The 26,044-nt window shown below is 42.3% G+C and overlaps 1 protein-coding gene across 8 annotated transcripts in view; it reads left to right on the top strand.

The window, feature by feature from the left end:
• STOX2 (storkhead box 2) overlaps window positions 1-25,629 on the top strand; it is a 290,826-nt gene extending 265,197 nt beyond the window's left edge. For 7 of the 8 annotated variants that reach the window (XM_058436928.1, XM_058436923.1, XM_032148988.2 and 4 more), the window contains 3 exons: window positions 8,022-8,174; window positions 15,636-17,901; window positions 23,542-25,629. In XM_058436928.1, coding sequence (XP_058292911.1) covers window positions 8,042-8,174; window positions 15,636-17,901; window positions 23,542-23,737 — 2,595 coding nt within the window. In that variant the 5' untranslated portion in view covers window positions 8,022-8,041 and the 3' untranslated portion in view covers window positions 23,738-25,629. Of the gene's footprint in view, window positions 1-8,021; window positions 8,175-15,635; window positions 17,902-18,064; window positions 18,114-23,541 lie in introns of all 8 variants that reach the window. The other variant, XM_032148989.2, reaches the window with a different exon arrangement.
• Window positions 25,630-26,044: the final 415 nt, after the last annotated feature.

Consider the following 26,044-nt stretch of genomic DNA (forward strand, 5'->3'; position numbering starts at 1 on the left):
AGTGGCATTAGCCAGACTGATCAGCACAAAGGCTCGGGTGATGTGGGGGACGTTAACTCATTCTTTTGGGTGCCCTTAGCCACCATGGTTACTCTTGTTTAACTCTATTCCCATTAGAAGTTTCTTAGTAAGTAATAGCTAATGGACACCAGTATTTCAGTATGATTAATGAGTGTCTTCTGTTTATGGTCTCTTTTGATTGAAATGATTTACTCAAATAATAGCTTAGGAATTGGACTTGCTTTAAGATACCCATTAGGTGTTGAAGTAAAGCATTGGGAAACGTTTAAAAAGTTGTTATGGAATCTCTAAATATTCTAAAATTCGTTTTTTATGCTGTTGCCTTCAGTTGACTATTGCCATCAGGCTCAGCCTTCAACTTTTGAAATGAGTGGCATTTGAAACAAACCTACAGTAAACTAGTAAAAGTGCCTTTTCATTGCCGGTTTTCTTCTGAATGTCAAATACAAACGTTCGAAAGTCAAGAATAGTCGTCTGGTTTCAAAGGAAAGCTGCTTAAAACGCGAGCATGTGAGGTAATGGGAGCCGTCTGCTCTGCCCCCACCGGATGGGTGCTGTGGTCTTCAAGAGAGCGCATAGGAAAGAAGTATGTGGGTTTTTTTTTAGAGCAGCTTTTTAAAAAATATCGTAGTAGGCCTTCTGTTAAAAGAGCCAAACAGCATTAATACATAAAATTGGGGTTAATGAATTGAATTAAATTGTAAAACACAAGATTTGTCTGAGGTGCTGCATCCGAGAAGTTGTTCAGTTAACTGCAACCCCAGAAAGCGGGTGATTTCCCCAAGCCCAAGGGCATTTACGATAAAACTTGGCAACAGAATCGTTTTCTGAAGAGTTTGTTGAGAGGAATAGAGTTGTGTTGTCCCCATGCCCATAGTGCATTTTACAGACATGTTTGACTATTTTTATGAGGAATCACAGTATCCACTACTTGTGGTAATTTTATTGGCATCCATCATTCTAACTTGCTTGTTAATTTTGGCAGTACAGAGAACAAAAGGGGCACACATTAGTCCTGAGGAACAAAGCTGAGCAAGACTTTGAATTTAGAAAGAGAAAATGATGAAGCCTTTATTGTAAGGAAAGAAAAAATTACTAGCCAGTATATGGAGCCATTTCTTTGAAAATTAAAGCCCAACTTTTTCAGATCAGATGAGTGTTAAAATAGTGTCCCCAGCATGATGGAAGCAGAGCTAGACACCCGTACTATATGATGCTTTTATGCCAGAATTCCGCTGCATTAATATAGGATCATAGGACTTAGGAGCCTGAAGGAATCTTTGAAATCATTTCATCCAAACTCTCATTTTACAGATGAGGAAACAGGCGCAGAGCGGATAATTGTATTTTGTTTTAAGAGACTGGGTACTTATCAAAATATCTCTTGAATGCTTTTTTTTATATTGGGAATTTCTCAATTATAAACTAGTACAGTTTCAGAACCACATTCGTAAGTGGGTTGTTTTGGTACAAGAACTTCATTAATGTCAAAGATAACCCTTCAACCCAGAGAATAGATTACATTAACATTTGCAATGAAAAATAGTACCTTAAAAGGAAAACAGGATAATTCATATGGAATGTTGGTGCTTGAAAAAAAAATTATTTAAAGAAAGCTAAGATAGAGGATGGAGGCTGGTACTTTCCAGGCTGTTCACTGTGATGCAGTTCGCCTGGGGAAATTCTGGCTTTCCTTTTCTTACACAGTTGTATGAGGGTGGGTGCTTTAAGATGAAATGACATAGTTCTGTGTTGGCTTCTGTAGCAGGTATCTTTTGGGAAGCCACCGATGTCACCCAGGAAGGAGCAAGTGTAAGCTGTCATGAAAGTCACATCCCAGGAGTGGTGCTGGCTTCCTGCATGTGCACAGGCCGAGGAGTTCCTGGAACCTCAGTTAATGACTGCAAAAAGTGAAAATGCCATTTATAAAGGACAGGGCTTTATTATACTCCTTTTTTTTTTTTTTTTTTTGCACAAATAGAACCGAGTTTTCGAACTTGAGTGCTTAAAGGTATTTGATGTATAATAGGCATTCAGATATTTCTTGAAAGGATGAATTATGTGAGAGAGAGTTTTTTTGAAAAAACTCCAACTAAAATAACGGGCCAAAAGTTGGAAGGGGAAAACAGATAGAGGGATTTAAATAGTGAAAATGGATGCGCTTGATAAAGCTATTTCCTGAGGTAGGGGTGACTAGCTGTAGACGATCCAAGAGCAGGTTGGCGTCTGCAGGACCTCTGCCTGTTGTCCGTTGCGAGCGATTTTAGGAGTCACCAGCTCTTTCTCCACAGTTGCACGAGAGTGATGTTCTCATACAAGCATATCATGTGATTTGTCTGTATGAAAACATGGGCAGTGCCCCGTCAGCATCAAGAATAAGATCTAAGCCTTCTTGTCTTGTCAACCAGGATCTGGCCCCTATTTTTCTCCGTATCTCACCACTAGCCTGCCCCAGGGGAGCCTGAACCTGCCGCAGCTCCCCAGGCTCAGCTCCCCAGGCTGCCTGGGCTCAGCAGGCTGCGCCCCCCCGCCCCCGCCGGCCCCACCGCCTTGCTGGCTGGGCTGTTCCGCCTCTCCTGGAGGGGGTCCAGCTTCCACGCCCCTCATCATCCACCCGGCTCCTCTTTCTCTTCACGCCAGTCAGCTGACAGTGAACTCACATGAAAGCAGTATCCACATTTTCACTCATGCATTTTAAATGTTAAATACTCTTAAAGCAGAAGTTTACTTACAATTGTTAATATTTTCATGTCTTTTCACATTTTAAGCTCACTTAAAAATCTATGGAATGCTTCCTCTGTCCAAGGCACTGAGTTTGGTTTTATCTGAAATAGCCTAGATTTGACAAAAGTCCTCTGAGGACTGTACTTAAATGGATGTTTGTAAGAAAATAAAGCTGAACTAAAACCTATCTACTCCTTTTTTAGAACAATAGGACAGAATTATAGCAGTTTAGAAAGAAGTTTTTAGCTGACAAAGTGCCAATGTGCTTTAAGATGAGTTGTCGTTATGAATGTGTTCTGAGCTAATTCTGACGATAGAAAAATCCATCCTATAAATTATAGACAAGTAAGTTATAATTCATACTTCATGAAAAATATGGTAGTTTCTGTAGATTATATAGATTATCGTGACCAACAATATTTTAGCAGTACTTACATTCTCTTTTTTCTTCTTTGAAGAAATAAATGTGGTCCAGTAGTTGGAAGAATTTTCTAGTAGCATATCTTAAAAATGACTAGTTGGCTCGTTAAGCAGGTTTATATAAGATCCACAGAAGGTTATGGTAAACTTGAATAATGTTTATGCTGTGTTGAGAGATACCTGTGATTCCTTTAATACAGATCTGAAATGCATGTTCTAAACTTCACTTAATATATAATTATTCTTTTAAAAAATTTACTCATTTTTATTAATTTTTAATTACTTATTGCTATATAATAGTTGTATTACAAAGTTATTTTTCTATCGTAACTGCTGTGTTTAGAGGACTATTTCTCATGCAGTTAATTGGGGGAGTCTTAGAAATTGCATGGCTAAACTTATTTGTTCTCTTTTTGTTTGCTATTATTTAGCAAAAATATTAATAAAATTACAATCCTTTAAGATGACTAAGAAATTCCCTAGATTATCATGTTAAAAATGGATATTCATTCATTCAACAAATATTTGTTGGGTAACCACCGCATCATTAGGTGCTGGAAATGTGGCATTCACGTTGCCTTCTGTCATGGAGCTTACACATTCAAGTGGGTGAGACAGACAGTAAACCAGTGAACCAAACCCACATGCACACATGCAGGGAGAGAAGACAGTAAACTCGGCTGCGATGGAATGGCAGTAGACCAGACAGTCAGGTTAGGGCTTTCTGATGAGGTGCCATTTGAATTGAGACCTAAAGCATGAAAAGCCAGTCTTGAAAGGTCAACCCAAGGAGCATCCCAGGCCAAGGGCACAAAAAATACAAAGGCCCTGAGTTGAGGAAATGCCTGACATGTTCAAAGAACAGGGGAGGTTGTGAGTGGCAAGTAAGGATGGAGGTGGGGAGTGGTCCTAGCGTTGGGGTGGACAGGCTTAGACCATGTGGGCCCTTGTAGGCCTACCAAGGAGTTCAGCTTCTCTTCTAAGTGCAGTAGGCAGTCCCTGGAGGATTTTATGCAGGGAAGTGGTGTGTTTTTTGTTTTCCTAAGAGGACTTTTGCTGCTCTGTGGAGAGGGGAGTGTTGGAGGCAGGAGGGAAGGCTGAACATCATCAGGTTCTTATGAGGGACCAGGTGAGAGATGATGGTAGTTTAAGGGAGCTCCAGGGATAGAATCCAGGGGACAGACCAGGAAGCATTTGGGTGTAGACAGGATTGCTGATGGGGTTGGGGATGGGAAAGGAGTCGAAAGTAATATATCTTAGTGCAGCACAAAAATGAGATGAGGTAGAGATAGTTATTTAGAACATCCAAATTCCATTTTTTTCTACATTCTGAGTTAAAAGTTATTGCCCATATTCATTATTATAGTGAAACTGAGCTTTTCCAAAGCAAATGCCATTCAGACACACTTAAAGCATGCCGCCTCTTGGAGTTTGCTGCAATGAATGAAAAGAAATTAACTGAGAATATGGCAGTGAAACCAAACAAACTGTTTCAGCTAAACCCATAAGGACAAGCATGACGTAAACCAAAGCAGTTAATTTTGCTAATAGTCATTTCTGTTTTACAGAGTTCGAGTTTCCTCTTATGACCTATACAAAAATCTGGAAATAGTCTGGCCTGCATTTTGGGGATCATATTTAGTATTTTTGTATCTTTCATCTTCTGAGATGTTCTCAGTTATATAATAGGCACACGTTAGAAGGTATTAACCTCTCAAGTGATACCCAAGCCCAGAGTTTCTGGAATCTGCATTGATCCTCTCCCTCTTTGCCAGCTGATCCCATCTTCCTTTTCCTATGACTTTAAAAATCATCCCAGGTGACTTTCAGGTCCATGTGGCTAACTTAGCACCTCTGTAAGAAAGCTGGCCTCAGTGCCCCTGTCCTATCCAGTGGAGGTGGAGTGAGAGAGAAGGAACTACAGGCCAGTGTCTCAGACTGTCTGTGCCTGAGCTGTAGGGCCTGCTGTAGGGAGGGCAGAGTCAAACAGGTGAACTTCCCAACTCCCACCTCTGCTGCAGCTCGCATCAGCACTCAGCCAATCTTTACCCATTTCTTACGTATTTATTGATTTAGAGACAGGGTCTTGCTCTGTTGCCCAGGCTGGAGTTCAGTGGCGCAATCTCAGCTCACCGTAGCCTCGACCTCCCAGGCTCAAGTGATCTTCCTAGCTCAGCCTCCCAAGCAGCTGGGAACCACAGGCGCGTGCCACCATGCCTGGCTAATTTTTGTATTTTTTTGTAGAGATGGGGTCTCGTCATGTTTCCCAGGCTGGTCTCAAACTCCTGGGCTAAAACAGTCTGCCTGCCTTGACCCCTAGAAGTGCTGGGATTATAGGTGTGAGCCACCACGCCCAACCCACATTAGGTTTTAGAGTAAGACTTCATTTGGGCTGGGCATGGTGGCTCACACCTGTAATCCCAGCTCTTTAAGAGGTGGCCAGACTGTAGTCCTAGCTGTTTGGAAGGCCGAGGTAGGAGGATCTCTTGAGTCCAAGGTTGCAGTGAGCTATGATTGTGCCATTTCACTCCAGCCTGAGCCACAGAGCCAGACCCTGTCTCAAAAAAGCAAACAAACAAACAAAAACAAACGAACGAACAAAAAAATTCAGCTTTTTTTGTAGGAAAAAAAAGGATATGACAAATCTTTTCTTTAAGATTTAAATACATTGTTCTAGGCCGTTGCAAACTTGCCCACTGAGGTGGTTCCGGCCCACATCATTCTATCATTCTGTCATTTTTGAGTTACCAATATGAATTGAGCTTCACCAGCCAGTGAATGAAACTCACATCCCCCAAAATGGCCCCAAGTTCACACTCGGTCTCGCCTGCTACTGCCCCACAAAATATTACAAGAATTTTTCCGAGGGTGTCTCTTTATGATGCCTATGACCCATAGGCCCCAGAAATTTGTGGCTTCTAAGCTAGGTCAGTTCCTGGCTTCTGCTGATTTTTCTCCCTTCCTCCTTTTCTGGATGTGGGTACTCCTGTCTCCCTCTGGCCACTGGGACAATGTCTTATCCTCCTCATACCCATTTTGCAGAGAGTGGAGCTACAGTAGAGCCAATGGGAGCCCCATGTGGTCCAGGGAAAGGGGGGCGTTGAACTGCCCTGGGTTTGGGAAGGGGGTGGGGCCTGGGCCTTGGGCACTGGAGTCCTGCTGCTTTGTCCGAGGCACCTGTTGGACTCTCCCCATACATGCTGATCTTTACCCCAGGCCCTGCTGCCTGATTTCATCTAGCAAACCATTTCTCATCTAGCCCATCAAAGCAGCAAGTGTTTCCCCATAGGGACTCTGCACTCCTCCTGCAAACTAGGAACTGTGGCTGGGCATGGCTTTAAGTGCCTGATAGTGAGGAGCTTGGTCCACCCCAGAGCAGCCAGACACCTTGTCGGGAAGGGTGTTGCTTAATGCCACAGGCCAACCTGAGTCTCGGTTTTGGTCAACCATGGTAGCTTATTACAAGCATGCTTCAGAAACAAAAAAGGAGAGATTATGTAAGTACATTTAGGAAATCAGATTAGAAACTTAACAGACCCTGTGAGCCCTTCTGTGTTCTACTGTGTTGATAGTTTGCATCCTCTTTGTGTAGGACATCTTTTCAAGTGCAACCTTGGAGAACCCCAGGTATAAAACAGGTGGCACTCAGGTGTCAGGAGCGAACTTTCCTGCCCTCCCAGCCTCTGCTTCTACTGAGGGCACCTCCTTCCCAGAAATATTCCAGGAAATTCTAGGGATCCCTGGAGCATCACTTGAAAATCACTGCACTGTGGTATAAAGACTTGAGAAATGAAGGCAGATATTTGCACTGTAGGTTGACATCTCAAGAGTCACCGTCCATCACCCCTCCAATGCGGGGTCTTCAGCCTCTCCTGCCTCCACTGGCCCTTTTGGTGTGCGGGAGGCCACAATCTCTGAGGGAATTGTAATCTGCCTTCTCCCACTCCTCCCAGGCCATCATCGCCACGGCCACCACACTCATCTTTCTGAAATCCACACCTGCCTTTGGCCTTCCATGGCTCACCACCCCTCATAGAATGCAGAGCTTGGACACTCAGCTCTTTGTTCATGGTCGTCCCTACCTACCTGTCCCCCTTCGCTTCTGTGCCCCAGAAAACATCTGCTTATAGGTCCCAGCCCTGCAGGGACACACCTACTCTTGAGCACTGGGTTCAGATTACACCTCCTTGGTGGAACCTTGGAAATTCCTGCTTCTGAGCCCCACCCTCACCTCCCGGAGGTGTTATCCTCCCTCGCTTCTCAGCGCCCAGGTGTTGTTCTGTTCTCTTGTGCGCCTGCCACACAACATTGCGAACTTCGATCTACTTGTCTGCCTCCTCCACTTAAATAGAAACTGAGGGCAGAGATGTTTGGGGAGAGGCACGCACTCACTCTCTGCAGCTCCCATTCCCCCAGCAGACGCGTAAAGGCGTTCAATGTTTGAATGAATGAATCATCAAGTTACACAAATGCAATTTGTCGGGATGTGAATGGCAGTTATTAAATAAATCAGCTCCAACTTAATAAAAACGGAAATAAAAGCCTGTTGTTGCAAGACTTTCAGTACTAGGACTATTTAAATGAGATCTCAGATGTTAAAGGGAAGTTTTATTTGTTGAGGAAGTAGGAGCTTCCACTGCATGTGGAAGTCTTTCCACCTGAGTGGAATTGGCTGTGGCTTCTGTGTTCAGAGTGGAATTGGCAAGCAGCTTCTTTGTTCAGAGCTGACTGTGTTTGTCAGACCAGGACTGGGTGGACGCGTGAAGGCGGGAGGGGTGTGGATGCATGAAGGTGTGTGTCTGACAGATGACCGGGTCTTTTAATGAACCGCTCACTTGAAAATTGTCTTTCTGCAGGTGATGTATCACCAATCAGTATGTCTCCCATCAGTCAGTCTCAGTTTATTCCACTCGGGGAAATCCTCTGCTTGGCCATCTCAGCAATGAACTCGGCAAGAAAACCTGTCACCCAAGAAGCACTGATGGAGCACCTGACCACGTGTTTCCCAGGTAACGAGGCGGGAACGTAGCACTTGCCAGGTGGCGGTGTGCTCTGGTCACTCTAGGACTCACGTGGACTGTTCTTCCCATGTTTAAAGAGAATAGGAAAACGGTCTTCCCCAAAACTGACCAGAAGCTTTTCTTACTTCTGTAGTTAAAAATCCAGGCACCTGCATGACATCAAAAATAACTGCTTCAGCTGTAATACTTTTTAAATTGGCACCGAGAGGAAGAAATTAATTCAGAATCCGTGAAGAATCTGGCAAGAATGACCAGGACTCCAGTCAGTCTTTGCAATCTAATCTTTAAATGCATGAACGTGAGGGTTCAACAACTGAAAACTTTAGTTTTCAAAACTTTAGTCCTAGGGAGTTAAACTACAGGAAGGGTCACGTCAAAAATTAACATGTCTTACATACTTGTGTCATGGCTTGATGAGTTTTAAGAAAATAATATTTGATAAATTAGGATTTCATTTTAAAAAATAAAATATTTACTTTTCTCTTAAATATTATAAAAAGGAGGCAACAGCCCAGCCATTGTATGAGTGGCATTTGACGCTTTCAGTGCTGGAAGGCGTTAGGAAGGGTGACAAGCTGCAGAATGCAGGACCGTCTTTCAAGAGGTCCAGTGTATTGTCACCCCACCCCCAAATGGAGATCCTTCCAGAGTTGCCAGTCTCATGTTTCAAGAGAATCTGGAAATTTGGTCTTATGTGAAATCTCTACATTTCATTAAATATTGACAATTGTGTGTGTGTATATGTTTTAACGTTTGTGTGCCAGCAACATGCAAGTCAAATGGAATACATTATCGGGCTACCAGTTTGCCAACTTGGTGTGGACTCAGCCTGTTTCTAGATTGAAATGGAGGTTATATGAAAAGGGAATGTTTGATATATTTGTCATTCAACTTAGAAGAGATCTGAGTAAATATAAGCTGTTAATTGTATCAGTTAGCTTTTGCTACAAAAATGCTGGGTAACAAACAACTACAGACCATCAAAGGCCTATGGCAACAAGCGTTGATTTCACTCATGCCTCTGTGGGTTCCCCAAGAGTCAGCTGATCCAGGTGGGGCCCAGCAGGGTAGTTCTGCTCCATCTGTACCCATCCTATTTAGAAAAGGGGGCAAATGGAGATCTCTTTCACTCGTGGGATGGCAGAGGCACCAGAGCACAAGCCCATTGCACGAAGGCTCTTCAAGCTTTGTTCATGCCAGCCCCATTAACACTGCAATGACCAACGCAAACCTGCTAAACTCAAAGTCAAGGTGTGGGGAAGTGCACCCCACACATGGGAAGAGAACGGGAGGACTAGTTCTGAGCTAAGTAGAGATCTTATCTACCATATTGGTCTCCCTGCTTTTCCTTTTGTCCCCGAGAAACGTTTTCTCCCTCTTCTTGTGATATTTCCTCCTTTTTCAATATTCTAATTAATATGTTTTGATAATATGTATATGGTTTTGAAACCTCTAACATGAACCCACCCTTGCAACATACAAATTATTTTAAGCCTTCCAGCATTTTATCTCTGAATATTCTTCACTGTCTGATTGCATATCTCTTTTTGTTAAGTCCTAGGCAAACCCCTTTCCTTTCAGTAGTGAGAGAAACAGAATCCCAGGTGACAGCCACTTAAGTGGGGACAGATAGTGTTGGCAAAGACGATGGTCTTGGAGGAAGGACCTGCTTTCTGCCCTGTGAGTGCGTAGCCACTTCTGACATTGAACAACCCAGCAGCTTTTTAAATCCTTATATTTTTATATAGCTTCATGAGAAATCACATGGCTTTTCTGAAATTGGTTACGTACCACCCACTTTTGGGCTCTAAAATAAAGAATGGAAAGAACATAGAGCCAGTGTGTAACAGTAAAATTCTCCTCACTGCCAAGCAGCTGATAACAATATCACTAACTTGGAATGCTTTGTGGATTATTCCATAGGTCATTTGTACTTAAAAGAATAGCTGTTTTAGTAGCTTTTATGGGAAGAGAACTTAAATCCCAAGGCCCTGGTTTTCAGACAGACTGAGGAGCTTTTTCTTCTGTGTGACACTGATGACTCATTGGTCAGCCTCAGAAGTTTGCAAGGACACCGTACAAAACCAAGTCTAGCGCAGGAGTTTGCTAACCTGCAGGCCTAGTGTGGCCCACCACCTGTTTTTGTAAATAAAGTTTTATTGGAACACAGCCGTGCCCATTTGCTCATGGCTGATCTTTGGCTCCTTATGCAATAGTGGCAGAGTTGCGTAGTGGCAATGGAGGTCATATGGCTAAAAGCCTAAGATATTTACTATGTGGTTCTTTACAGAAAAAGTCTGCTGACCCCTAGGCTGGGATATGGCGGTAACTATTTAAAGTTATGTTCAGCAATAGCTCCAGATTTTAAACTGGTATTTCATAAAAAATGAAAGTTTGTTTCCTGCCTGCCTTCTTTCCTTTCTTCTTAGCTCCCTTTCTGTTTTCCTTCCCTTCCTTCCTTTCATTTTTTTTGTCTGTCTTTTACTATCAGTTAAGCTACAGCAGAAGAAAATATTTTAGAAAATCTAACCCTTTAAATTCTACTTGAAAATTGTATTTTTAATGACAATGCTAAAACTCTGAAGGGATTTAAAGATCGTATTTATATTTTTTGTTTTTTAAGGTAAGAATAAAATAGTTATTTTATATCTTACTATTGAAAAATAAAGTTTTTGAGCCTAAGTATTATTAAAATATTTGGATCTCATATTTAATGTATATTTTATAAATCAAAAGTATAGTCTAGAATTTGGCTTATTTTCTTGTTTGGGGCATCCATATTCTAAAGAAAGTTTTTAGTGAATAGTCTTCTAGCAAAAATTTCTGGGCCGGGCGCAGTGGCTCATGCCTGTAATCCCAGCTCTTTGGGAGGCCAAGGTGGGCGGATCACAAGGTCAGGAGATGGAGACCATCCTGGCTAACATGGTGAAACCCCATCTCTACTAAAAATACAAAAAAATTAGCTGGGCGTGGTGGCGGGCACCTGTAGTCCCAGCTACTTGGGAGGCTGAGGCAGGAGAATGGCATGAACCTGGGAGGCGGAGCTTGCCGTGAGCCAAGATCGCGCCACTGCACTCCAGCCTGGGCAACAGAGTGAGACTCCGTTTAAAAAAAAAAAAAAAAAATTCTGATACATCAAAACTTAAACCTTTTTATCACTTTTCTATAAAAGTGAGAAGAAAAAGTTGGCTGAATTTTTGAAAACCAACTCAACAACTTTTATCTATCAGTTTCCATTACAGAATCAAGAATATTTTAAAAAGGTTTATAAAGAATAATACTTGCTTCTCGAATTTCTAAATAACTACGCATCCATTCATCCAGAATGATCATTTAAATTGGTGGTCTGGTACCTGTTAAGCTGTTACAACTGAATCTTTCTGGGAGGAAGGCTGGTCTTCAGGGACACAGAGCTAGACCTATAAGGCTAGGTATGGAGCTGAACTTGACTTTAGAGATTGCTGGAGAATGTTAATATTACATACGCTGTGTTCCGTCTCCCGTTCATCTCATTATGTTGGCTCTTACTGCATTATTCTTCAGCCAGTGTTCTTCACAAACAAGAATAATCTAAAGATGCTCATTAAAGCGTTTCACTTGAAGGTGCTTAACATACAGAACGTGTACATGTGCTCGCTGTTCTGACAGTTTGTCAGATTCGCAGGACTAAAGCAATATATAGAGGCTGATTGTGGTGGCTGACACCTGTAATCCCAGCACTTTGGGAGGCCCAGGTGGGCCAATCACTTGAGGCCAGGAGTTCGAGACCAATGTGGCCAACATGGCAAAACCCTGTCTCTACTAAAAAATACAAAAATTAGCTGGGCGTGGTGGTGTGCACCTGTCATCCCAGCTACTCGGTGGCTGAGGTAAGATAATCACTTGAACCTGGGAGGTGGAGGTTTCAGTGAGCCGAGATTGTGCCACTGCACTCCAGCTTGGGTGACAGAGTGAGACGCTATCTCCAAAAAAAAAAAAAAAAGCAAAGCAATACATAGGTATAAGTAGACCACAGTGTCATGCAGCGTTTTAAAATAGTTATTTTTGCTTTGAAAAATGTAAAGGTGTGGAAGAGATCAGGTTCAGGCCTGTTAGGATGTAAAGTTTATTTTTGTTCTTTAAGCCCTCACAATCTGCATTCATGATGAACTTTCAGAGTCGAATTTGGAAGTAGTGGAATATGCAAACGTTAAACATCCATCACAACCATCACTTTCTCAGGTCAACCCTACAGATTTCTGGTAGAACCCTGAATTTCATAGATGATCAGTCAGTATATTAGGGCTTCATAATAAAATGATAATCATAAACATAAGCAACTTTCAGTTAAGTCTGAAAACTCTCAGGTCACAGCATGGAAAATGGCTTGGACAGGGGGCAAAGAATGTTTCTAGTGTGCATTATCAAATTAAACATTATTTGATTGATATACCTGGAAACCCAAGACATAATAAAATTTAAGCACAAATACTCTATGGAAACAGAAAATTTTTTCTCTATTTTTTTCTCTATTTTTCTTTTTATTCCTTCATTTGAGAACTACTGGAGAACTTGTTTTTAATGGTAAGTAAAGATGATTGCATTGTAGTCATGATTCTATATATTAATAGCTTTATGAGTTTCCTAAGATCATCATTTGGAAGGCCTACAGTCAGCAAATTCTATAATAAAATTAAACTTTTGCTTTATAGTAATAGCTATTTTTATGACATATACGTCAGCCTTCCCTTATTAGGAGCCATGGTAAACTGGTCAATCATGAATACTTATAAATGAACCTTCCAAGTTTTTGAAAAAGTTTGTCACATTGTTGACTAAAAGTCTGCTACCATTTAATATGTGGTCGGTTTTAAACATGGGCTTGTTATCTTGATTGCTGTGCCAAACAATGACAGTGGGCATCATTCCTGAGACTGCGGTGCAGAGGTGTGCCCTCATCTCAGAAGGTATATTCCATGTCAGTGGTGTCCCCTGAAGTTATTCAGTGGAAGGCACTTTGGGAGGCAGAGGCGGGAAGATCACTTGAGCCCAGGAGTTCGAGACCAACCTGGGGGGCAACGTGGAGAAACCCCATCTCTACAAAAAATGTAAAAATTAGTCAGGTGTGGTGGTGCGTGCCTGTAGTCCCAGCTACTCAAAAAACTGAGGTGGGAGGATCACCTGAGCCTGGAGAAGTTGAGGCTGCAGTGAGCTGAGATCTTGTCACTGCACTCCAGCCTGCGCAAGGGTGAAACCCTGTCTCAAAAAAAAAAAAAAAAAGAAAAGAAAGAAAAAAATTCATTTCTATTTTGTACAGAAAGTATTATAAAATTAAAAACAAATTTTGTTATTATTGGTCTTAAAATCATTTGTATAAAAACTAATGCTTGCTTACCAGAAGTAAAGTATTAGACTAAAAGGAAACCATGCGACTTAAAAATTAATTATCTTAATACATTATCTATGACCAATGTTACCTTTTCCACCTTGGTCACTAAAGATGCCTTCTGAAGATGGTAACACAAATGGGTGTGTATGTTACCTCGCATTCACGGATTTTCTCCCCTTGAGAATTCTAGGCCATTTCTAATTCCTTTATTTCCTACTTTGGAAGGACTTGGGGAGTTGAAGCAGCTCAGCCGACCCAGGTGTTCTAGGTTGGTGCACATTGTTGTTTGAAGGCAATCTGGTTTTCCGTGGGTCCCGACCCAAAGTGGAGACTAACTCCCAGTTAATGTTTACTGAGCACTCTCTGTGTGCCAGGCACTGCTCCACACACTAAACTCCTTTCACCTCAACCCTGTGGCTACAGGTACTATTGTTATCTACCTTCTGACGACAGTGAGTGGAGGCTCGGAGAGGCTAAGCTGCCTAAGGTGGTGCCAGCTGTCTTCATTTGCGAGGACTGCCGTAACAAAGTGCAGATGGCTCAACCAACCAACATGTATTGTCCTACGGTTCTGGAGGCCAGAAGTGCAGAATCACAATCTCAGCAGGATTGGTTGTCCTTCTGAGAGCTGTGAGGCCCCTGTCCTCGGCTTATGGATGGCCACCTTCTGTGTGTCTCCTCACACTGTCTTCCCTCTGTGCCTTTCTGTCTCCAGCTTTCCCCTTTTTAGAAGGACATCAGTCGTATTAGATTAGAGACCGCTCTAACAACCTCATTTTAACTTAACTCTGAAGACCCTTTCCCCAAATAAGGTCATATTTAAAAGGGTATTAGGAGTTAGGATTTCAACATACAAATTGGGATGGGGAGTGCGTAATTCAACCAGCGACACCAGCTAACACTGACAGGGCAGAGGTTTCAATCCAGCAGCCTGGCCCCAGCCTTTTAGTCTCCACCTTACACTGCTTCATTCGTGTTAGGTTGAACCACATGAAACTGCCATTTTTGTGAGTCAGATGGCTAAATATGGGCAGTTTCATATGGCTCAACCTGACCGATTTGAGATCAGTCTTCTAAGTATTATCACCCTTTATGTGCCTGGCATTGAGAAATGGAGAATACCCGAGAAATGGAGAATACCCAAGAAATGAAGTAAATGGGCTGGAGCCTGGAGAAGCTAAACTCTCTTAAGAATTTATACTCTTAATTCTGTCTCTTAAGGTAGACGAGACATAAACATGCACAAAAACCCTTTGAAAACAATTATCAGTCATACAAAGAAGCTTTCATCATTTTCATCTGGTGTGTCTGTTCTAGCCAATATGGGAATTTTGGACAAACAGATAGAGAATGTCAAAGCCTTCACTCATGTATTTATTAGGGCTCTTTGGTTAGAAGTTAGAAAAACCACCTTCATCTTACTGACTGACGCCAAAAAGGAGAGCATTCTTACATGAATTCTGCCCGTGCAGCAGTCAGTTTCCAAATGGAAGGCGACGACTCTAAAATGAGAGGGTGCATCATACACAGTAGTCAAGTCTAGTTGCCCTTTTATATAATTCACAACATTAAGTTTAGTAAGTAAAATCTTTAACAGTGAGCACGTACAGGAACTATTCTGTGGTAGCCTCCATGTATGTTAGATGTATTTTTTAATATCAAGGTAGATATTTTCACTCTGCTTCTCTAGTTGCTTTTATTGAAAAAGCCTTTTCTATGCTTTCATATCATATCATGGGAAACATTTTTCGTTTTTCTCTCATTTAAAAATATACTGTCTTTCCTGTTTCGTTCAGGAAACAGGAAACAACAGGTAACAACAGTAGCAATCTGCCTCCACCTAACTTCCATCTCTGTCTTCCCAGCTTTTATATCTGCTCTTTCTGTGGGTAGTAATTTAGGAGTTATCCAAGAAGGCGAGGATTTGCACTGAATTTAATGAACACCTTTGTCTGAATTGTGCTTCCTAGTTCTGTGATGGTACTTCGTTCGCATCTTGGCAGAATGAACAGGATCCTGGAAATCAGGAATCCACATATTCTGTCTTCATTCTCACAAGTGGGTTTTTTTTTTTTTTTCAGGTGTTCCAACCCCAAGCCAAGAAATTCTGCGGCACACGCTGAACACGCTGGTACGGGAGAGGAAAATCTACCCAACTCCAGATGGCTACTTCATCGTGACCCCACAGACTTATTTCATAACTCCTTCCCTCATAAGAACTAACAGTAAATGGTACCATTTGGACGAGAGGATACCTGACCGGTCTCAGTGCACCTCTCCGCAACCCGGGACCATCACGCCCTCTGCCTCAGGCTGTGTCAGGGAAAGGACATTACCCCGAAACCACTGCGACTCTTGCCACTGCTGCAGAGAAGACGTGCACAGCACGCACGCACCCACCCTGCAGAGGAAGTCTGCCAAGGACTGCAAAGACCCTTACTGCCCCCCTTCTCTGTGCCAGGTGCCACCCACTGAAAAGAGCAAAAGTACTGTAAATTTTTCCTATAAGACAGACACTCTCTCAAAACCTAAAGATAGTGAAAAGCAGTCAAAAAAATTCGGGCTAAAGTTATTCCGGCTAAGTTTTAAAAAAGACAAGACCAAACAGCTGGCCAATTTTTCTGCCCAGTTTCCTCCTGAAGAGTGGCCCCTGCGAGACGAGGACACGCCAGCTACGATCCCTCGGGAAGTAGAGATGGAAATCATCAGGCGCATTAACCCGGACCTGACCGTGGAAAATGTCATGCGGCACACCGCGCTCATGAAGAAACTGGAGGAAGAAAAGGCGCAGAGGAGTAAAGCCGGGTCCTCTGCCCATCACAGCGGAAGGAGTAAAAAGAGTAGGACTCATAGGAAGTCCCATGGAAAGTCTCGGTCTCACAGCAAGACACGAGTGTCTAAAGGAGACCCCTCCGACGGTTCACATCTGGATATCCCAGGTGAAAGAGAGTATGACTTTTGTGATCCTCTTACCAGGGTGCCCAGGGAGGGCTGCTTCATCATTGAACACAAAGGAGATAGCTTCATCATGCACGGCAACACAAACGTGCTCGAGTCCCACTTCCCCATGACACCAGAATGGGATGTGTCTGGTGAATTGGCTAAAAGGAGAACTGAGATGCCTTTTCCTGAACCTTCTAGGGGAAGCTCCCACTCAAAAGTGCACCGAAGCCACAGCCATACACAGGACCGGAGGTCCAGGAATGAGAGATCCAACAAAGCCAAGGAGAGATCCAGGTCGATGGACAACTCCAAAGGCCCTCTGGGTGCTTCTTCTCTAGGGACGCCGGAAGACCTTGCTGAAGGCTGCAGCCAGGACGACCAGACCCCCAGCCACTCCTACATTGACGACAGTACTTTAAGGCCTGCACAGACTGTTAGTCTCCAAAGGGCTCACATTTCGTCCACAAGCTATAAAGAGGTGTGTATTCCAGAGATAGTCAGTGGCAGCAAGGAACCGTCCAGCGCTTGCAGCCTTTTGGAGCCAGGCAAACCACCCGAGAGTTTGCCATCCTATGGCGAACTCAACTCTTGTCCAACAAAAACAGCCACAGATGACTATTTCCAGTGCAACACCTCTAGTGAGACGGTGCTCACGGCACCGTCACCTCTGGGAAAGAGTAAGGAGGACCATGACACTCTGACTCTGGCAGAAGGGGTGAAAAAGCTCTCCCCATCTGATAGGCAGGTCCCCCACTCCTCCAGGGAGCCTGTGGGCCACAAGGAGGAGTCACCAAAAGGGCCGGGTGGGGGCCCAGCTGCTTCGGGAGGCGTGGCTGAAGGGATCGCCAACGGACGCCTCGTCCAGCACCATGGTGCCGAGCCCAGCAGCTTGGACAAGAGGAAAGAGATATTTAGCAAAGACACACTGTTCAAACCTCTTCACAGCACCTTGTCTGTAAACAGCTATCACAAATCGAGCCTGTCCCTCCTCAAATCTCACCCGAAGACACCTGCTGACACATTGCCAGGCCGATGTGAGAAACTGGAACCGTCCCTGGGGACCTCGGCGGCACAAGCCATGCCTGCTTCCCAACGTCAGCAGGAGTCAGGAGGGAACCAGGAGGCCTCTTTCGACTATTACAACGTCTCTGATGATGATGACTCCGAGGAAGGGGCAAACAAGAACACGGAGGAGGAGAAAAATAGAGAGGACGTAGGCACCATGCAGTGGCTCCTCGAGAGGGAGAAGGAAAGAGACTTGCAGAGGAAATTTGAAAAGAACCTCACCCTTCTCGCCCCAAAAGAAACCGACAGCAGCAGCAACCAGAGAGCCACCCACTCAGCACGGCTGGACAGCATGGACAGCAGCAGCATCACAGTGGACAGTGGATTCAACTCCCCACGGTAGGGAGAGGTGTCTCTGTGCACACACGTGCACCTAGCGGGGCCTGGGGCTTTATGCACGTAACTTGACAAGTTTCTGATTTCGTAGTCTCAGTTCTATGGATGAGGGTTAAGAGTTGTATGAGTTGTATTGTTAACAATCTGTTTCTGACTTCTTTTTCAGGAATTGAAAAAAATGTTTCTGCACCTGTAGAGATCACCAATCTGGACTGGTGGGTTGGCTCCTCCCCTCAAACTTGCAGCAGTCTGATCTAACTAAAACCAACATCTCCAGTATTTTTTCTGCTACGTTCATATTGCCACCCATGCTAAGAGAAGGATGTTTTTTTAAGTCCTTCAAAAATAGTAACTTTTTGAGTAGAATAAATAGTCTGGGGGTGGGGGAGGAAGATAGGGGTTGGGAGTAAATTGACTGATGCCAAGATAGGGGTCCCTCTAGTGAAAATATAATAGCAGATCTCAAAACCTTTCCAATGGATCTAGAAGCTTGTTGCCATTTGGATCCCGGTGTTCTGTGCAGCCTGTCCCTCTGGCTCACACGCTTTCCTTTCACCGCCAAGAAATGGAATATTTCTTCCCCCACAACGAGGGCGGGGGCCTGTGCTCTGTTAGATCAAAGCATGTGCCATGTTTATTTCTCCTCCTGCAGAGATGACGGAGCCCATTTGGGCAGTCTAATTGTAGTTCCTTCTTGTTAGTAGGTGTTAGTTCAGCAAAGGGTTGACAGTCGAGAGTTAGTGGTGCCCAGTGGTCATGGCCAAAGCTCTAGAGTTGTTCAGGGATTCAGAAAGCAAACAAGAGTCTGTGCAACTTCCTTTTTTCTCCTTAACTCTTTCTTCTCCTCAAAAAGCAACATGGGACCTAATTCTCTTTCTAACTTCTACTCCAGATTGGTGACTCTGAGATGCAGAAATACTACTGAGAGATTGACATTTTTCATCAGCTGTGATTCCCAAGATTTTACAATACTAATCATTTTAACACGGATTCAGATAGGATTATGTACTTCATATATTTATTTTAATTATTAAGAATTAAAATTAATTCTGTTGTGATCTTTTCACTATATCCCTGGATAATTTTGGAAGTGAGCATCACACAGCTGGAACTGGGAATCATGAATTGCTTCGTCCCATATTAGGCCTTTGTGATTTATTAAAGGGCTGGTTCATTATTATTATTATTATCATCATTATTATTTTGCTCTTGGAGCCTTTCTTCCTCGTTAACACGTGTGTGGAAGTCTAATGTCTGCACAGAGCTGAGAGATGGCCGTGGTGACAGTGGAGACTATGGGCCCCAGTCCCTCTCCCCATCCCTCGAGAAGCCTCTGAGACCTCAGGGAGCCATGGGCCTCAGCCTGAAAACCACTGGTCTACTAAGTGGCTTTTCTAAGAAATCATTGTTGCTAAATAATTTTTTATCTCAAATCAGATATTAATTTATTTCCCAATTTATTTTAACTATCCTTTTTTTCTTCATGTTCCTGTTCTACTCTTTTTTCCTCTTGAGTTCGTAGTAGTGGATACCAGATTGGCAAAAGAGAAGGTCTGTAATCCGTGGTAGAAGTTGAGAACAACTGCTGGTGGAAGGTGTGGTGTATTTGCCTGTGTCTTTCTGTTCTATTGTTTCTCATTGTGTAGCCTCTGCCTCCTACCTGCTTTTCACACGCTGGTTTTAAACCTTTCTCTTTTCCCTCTGGGCCCCTGGGCTTCCACAGACAGGAAGCTGCCATACTAAAGAGATAGTTGCTAAGGAGACATTGGGAGTGGTGTAATGGGTTCTAACTAGAAAACCTTCCACTGCATAATATTGAAAGCTTTTTGTTTGTTTGAAGGTAAACAGAGATATTCATGAAATGGTTGAACCAGTATCTCTACAGAATATATTTTACTATCTCTAAACTTGGGGTGCAGAATATAGAATTTATGACTGGGATTATTTCTTGAAGTAAGTTGATTTTCAGTTGTTTCATTATGTGCTTAAAGTTAAGTGCTTTGTCATGGCAGAAGGTAAAGATTGTTCTAAAGAGACAACCTTCACACAATAGCCACATGTCTCCCCACTAATACTAAGTAGAATTTTCTCTACATGAAAACATGTATCACCTATACCTGTTATGCAGTTAGAGAATCTACGGAACAATTGCTAATTTTACCCCTTTCGTATTTACCACCCTTTGATTAGAAGCTAGGTGACAAACTATTTTCTACACACCTTAATAAAGTCACTGAGTTGTCTCGCTGATCCAGGAGTATGTTCTGCAAGGGAAAGTATTTGACTTCTAGAGACTTTACTCTCCAGCCTGGGGGGTATTTTAGCCAAATAGCATTATCATGCTTATACATTACCACTGCTGTGAGACATGGGAATCATTTTAAATTTGTTTTGGACATAGGGTCTCACTCTGTTGCCCAGGCTGGAATGCAGTGGTGATTGTAGCTCACTGCCTCCTGGAACTCCTGGGCTCAAGCAATCCTCCCACTTCAACCTTCTGAGTGGCTGGGACTACAGGTGTGTGACACCATGCCTGGTGATTTTTTAAAAAATTTTTGTAGATCCTTCTGCCCTAGGCTCCCAAAGTGCTAGGATTATAGGCACGAGCCACCATGCCCAGCCCTGACTTGCAAATCTTAAGCAGGCCATTTATTAAAATCTTTCAGTAAATAATTCGCTGAGCAGGTAAGCCCCAACCAAAACAAACAAACAAACAAACAAAGACCCCAAAAGGTGATTTTTCTCCACACTGCAGGGTTTCAGTGCTGGCTCAGAAGTCATGTTCAGCCACATTTCCAAAATTCTTTCGTCCCTTTTGTTGGGAATTAAAGGGTATGTAGAAGGAAAAAGGGTAGAAACTTGAACTCTGCTATGAGATCTAATATTGAAAATGAAAAGTCTTGACGTGAGAAGCTTTTGCGATTTCAAATGTGAGGCCTAAAGCTGCTTGATAAACACAATATGAAAATCAGAGACCAAAGGCTGCCAGGGGTATATCTGCTTAATGTATTGCAAGAACGTGTGCTGTAGACGCCTGGGGCCAGGGGAACACATGCGCACAGAAGGACCAAAAACATAGCCGCTTGGTCCATTTCTCCTGCCTATAAAATCCTGAAATCCTATTTTTGAGGTTGCACTCCATTAGCTCTCTAAAAAACAAAACAAAACAAAAAAAACCCAACTTTTAAATTTGAGGAGTATTTTTACTGCTAACATTCCACCTCCTTTAACTTTTTCATCAGCACATCCGGAGACCCCAGTATGAATGTCACAGACTGTAATCATTATTGCAACAATAATGAAATACATTCTTTACCATTATTTACCACTATTACATATATTACATATTTACCACTATTAATATGTTGGCTGTGATTGAAGGTGGGCAAAGGGAGCTTACAGTAGAGACAGACCCCAGTTCAGATCATCTATTGCAATATGTGTTTACGGTGCCTGGTATACAGCAGGCACTCGGTAAATGTTGAGCCTACCCCTTGAAAGCTGGTTTAAGAGTGAATCCTTTGGACCTTAAAATGTATTTTCCCATAGAAAGTATGTCATTTGTAATACATGGATTCTGAAGCGAACCCACAGTCACTATTTATTTCATCATATGCTAGGTATAGAACAGAAATAATCCACATTTTCTACCTTATTAGCGTACAGATTCTTCCTTGATGCTTATTTCTTCTTCACAGTCACCCTAGGAGTAGGTAAATCCCATCATGACTCTCTATCTTTTAGAGATGAGGAAGTCAGATACTGTAAAAAGTTACCTCAGTGATTAAGAACGAAACCGAAGGAATGTGTCTTGAAATCTTTGGGGTTTTGCATCCTTCCTGCCCCTCCTCCTTCCTCCACCTGCTCCATGCCTCAGTGGTAGCTCTGGCAAAGCCACTGGTGAATTTTCCTGGGGGAGACGTCATGTAGGCAAGTCTTGCATTTTCCCTTTTAGTGATGACATTTTGGAGTGTCCTTTAGGTATGCTCAGATTTACCATAAGCATAATGAAAAACTTGACTTCTCCCTATAAATGGATTACCTTTCTGGAGGTACCCTCGACATTCAAGAAAGTACCAGGGTTTTTTTTTTTTTTTGGTTGTCAGTGAACAAACTGCCTTTTAAACAATTAACTCTTGGCTTCTTGGTGAGAAGCAAACTCAAAGCCACAAGGAGTTAGGCTTAAATAACCTGTTGGAAAGGGCTATCAAAGTACAGGATTCAGACAAAGTTGCGATCAGCCTAGGATGGGAATGAGAGAGGAGAGGACGTCTTCGCTGTAGTAGTTTGACCTGTTAACTAGCTCTAGCAGGCTTAAGTCAGTTGTGGGGACCAACTCTCAGAGAATATCTCCTAAGTGTTGACTCTGCCTCATGCAGTGGATGTTTTGAGAATGCTTCTGGCTTCCTCAATCCCTGTAGCTGTTACGTTTCTTGTAGCCACATTGAGGCCCTGGAACAGGAAACGTACTCGATTCTTCTCAATCTGGCCCAGTCATCTTATTTCTGCCATTGCCCTATGCATTTGAAATCTTAACTGTTCTAAATATCTTAAAGCAATGAAATAGGTTCAAATGTTTCTAACTTAGAAAAAGTAAGAGAGAGAGCAAAATAACACAGCTTTTAAATCACCTCTATTCTATACGAATTATTTTAAAAAGAAAATATTTCACCTATAATCCCAGCATTTTGGGAGGCCAGGGCGGGCGGATTGCTTGCACTCAGGAGTTCAAGACCAGCCTGGGCAGCATGGCGAAACCCAGTCTCGACTGAAAACACGAAAATTAGCTGGGTGTGGCGGCACATGTCTGTGGTCCCAGCTACTTGGGAGATTGAGGTAGGAGGATTGCTTCAGCCTGGGAGGCGGAGGTTGCAGTGAGCTGAGATCATACCACTGCACTCCAGCCTGGGGGACAGAGCAAGACCTTGTCTCCAAAAAAAAAAAAAAAAAAAAAAAATCCAACCAAAAACAATCCTGCCGAAGTGGGGCAGAAATGAGTGGAAACTTAACAAATGAATGGGAAAAAAAATCTAAGTTCCCTTATCGAAAATATAATGTATTTTAACTAAAGTGTTAAATTTTGAAACAGTGGAATAAAGTGTTTAAAGTGAATTTTATTCCCATCTGTGTGGCAAATGCTCAGGGTCCCCCCAAAAAGGGCATGCTCAGAGTCCCCCACAGTCGAAATCTGCTAATCCAGAACGAAAATGGAATCATTAGGGTAAAATTATTGAGTGTGTTCAGGAGCAGCTATGCCAGTGAATTTCCAGCCTGAAATGAAATCATGACTTAGGTGTATTTATGAGTATCTATTTTAAAAACCACTGTGATAGCTAGCTATCACCTCAAATTTTGAAGTCGTTTCCTTGAGTGTGAAAAGGACAAAGACATTTCAAAGTGCATTTAGCTGTTTAAAAATTCTTTATTCACTGAGTGTGCTGCTGATTATTACATGTCTGTGGAAGCTTCTGGAGTCCGTGGTGGAGAGGCAGATGTGAATAATCAGTCGAGATGTATATTGATATGACATTATGAACCAACAGAGGAAATCCATTAACGACATCATTTGCTCTTCCTCTGGGGCTCAATTTATAATTATTTATGTTCCAAACAAAACAAAACAAACCCTTTTTGCTCTTTTAGTACTCGGGAGAGCCTGGCTTCCAACACATCAAGCATTGTTGAAAGTAACCGTCGTCAGAACCCCGCTTTGAGCCCGGCCCATGGTGGAGCTGGTCCAGCCTTCAACTTCCGAGCGAGCACGGAGCCCCCGACAAATGAAGCTGAGAAGCTACAGAAACCTTCCAACTGCTTGCAAGCTTCTGTTACTAGCGTGTGATAGTCCTTCTGCCTCAGATCTTCTGTCTCATTCGATACAGCAAAGTTTACGACACTGGGACTGATGTTTACATCTTTGGAAAGACAAGCATCTCAACCACAGTTTTTGTGTTTACTTAAACTGTGCTGCTAAGTAGGGCTAGGGCAAAAAAACAAAAAATCTTTATTTCAGAGTATTGCTTTTCACATTTATGGCTCTGTAGCAACTGAATAACAGTAGGGGTGATATGTATACTTTTGCTTCACTAATTGTATCTGAGCACACATAGGAAAGTCTAGACACTGTAAGTGTAATATGCATTTTCAATGTCATGCAGTTGCCAGTTCCATTTTAAAATGCCACAGATGCGTGTTGCTCCCAGTCTGTGGTTAAACGGTGCCACAGAACTGATCCTTGACACTTCCAAAAAACAAAACAAAACAAAAAAAATTTAAAAAACAAAAAAAACAAAAAACTAAGCTACCACGAAATGTCAAATGCAAGGGTCCACCTTGAGGGAAATAGATGCCAAACTAACTAGAAGGGACCCCGGCCCTTTGTGTGTGAATCGTTTATGCACCAGTCATTTTTCACTGTGAGTTTTCGTGACACTATTTTGCAGGAGTCCATGGAAGTGTGTGAGAAGGGGTCGCAATGGAAATCGCTGGGAGTGAATGTTTTCAGGGTTTTGTTTTCAAGTATGACAGATGCTTGTCTGATTTTTTAACCTCCCATGATCACAAACAGGAATATAGGCCTTTGAATCTGAAGTGGACAAAGGAAAGGAATTTCCAGTCTGGCTGGGGCACAGCACTAGGTGATGGAAAAGGTGATGTGGACTTGTAAAAGGTATTACTCAAATATTGAAGGAAGAGAATTTCCTCCTTGTGATACTTAGGATGACCCTATCTTACTCTAATAGATACAATAATTAGTTTGTTTAAAAGCAAAATGTTCTTTGTGATACAAATGAAGAGTAGGGCCTGAGGATGTTATTCTTTCTAATGGAAGGACATAAATCTATTTTATGTAGTTTTAAATAGAATGCCTAAATTAGGCTGTGGGAGATAATTTTTAGTGGTTATACGAAAGAGCAAATTTAGGGAGAGTTGAACTTCAGGCCTTTTATTCCTGGGAAGATATCTATAGAGAAAACTTTTAAAATAATTTTTGATTAGAAATATACATGTGCCCATGTAATAAACAGCAGAATGTGCTCATTCTGCCAGTGTGGTATAATCCTAATTTGTACTCCCCTAAAATTTATCAGAATAACAATTATGCATACATGAACTATGCCAGAGTAATGTTTACAGATACTTTGTAACCAATTTCAGGAGGCGTTTTTAGCTGGATGTGTAGTTAATTAGCCCAGCTTATTTCCAAATGGTTTGTTCACATTTTGCTTTGGTTTACAATGTCATGTTGAACACAAGGAAGACCCAGCAGCAAAGGGATGACCAATAATTTCATCTTATAGCAAAGAGACATTCCAACGTTCCCATGTTTTATTTTCTGAGAACAGTGGGACAAAGCTGTAGTAATGGAATATTATTTGCAAAAGGATTACATATGACACAAGTAAGTGTTCTGACATAAAGTTTTATTTAGTTCAGTGGCATGTGCTGTTGGGAGCCATACACCATAAAATATATAGATCCCAAAATAAATCTAGAACATTTTCACCTCCAATTTCAGTAATTGGCATATGATTTGTGAGACACATCTGTTTTTGTATGAGGTTTAATCACTAGCAATCTGTTTAAAGAATCCAGTCCTATACACAGTTGGAGTCATTCTTGAAACCTTTAAATGCTCCCTCATAGTTTTTCAGTTATTTGGAAGTTGCATTGGGTCAAACTGAACTCCTTGAGTTTGGTATAAATTCCTTTTTTGTGCTATTATAGTGAAACTTCAGCCCATACCATTGAAATGCTTAAGCCAGTTGGCTTTCAGTCTCATGCCTGATTTCCTCCAAGGCATGCCTCGATGCATTGTTTGTCTCATTGCTTAGATATGTCCAGAAGGAATGATCATGTATCTAATAGACTACATAGTCGGTTCCCTTGGGGAGTTATGTATCATACGGTTACTAAATTTTTGTCTAAATTCATTTTTTCCAAAAACCTGCTCTCAAACGTTTCTTCTGCTCTCAGTTCATAAATAATATAACCATTGCAACAACACATCAGCCTCTAGCTGATCCTCTGAAAGTAGCCATTGAAATAATCGAATACTGTGTGAACAGGAAAGGAAAGCATTACCTTTAAGAGAAGCTTTAAAATAGGAATTTATTGATATTTCACGAGATATAGGTTTACAGAAGAC

The sequence above is a fragment of the Hylobates moloch genome, unplaced genomic scaffold, assembly GCF_009828535.3.
Source record: "Hylobates moloch isolate HMO894 unplaced genomic scaffold, HMol_V3 SCAFFOLD_3, whole genome shotgun sequence".
In the NCBI taxonomy this organism is placed as follows: domain Eukaryota; kingdom Metazoa; phylum Chordata; class Mammalia; order Primates; family Hylobatidae; genus Hylobates; species Hylobates moloch.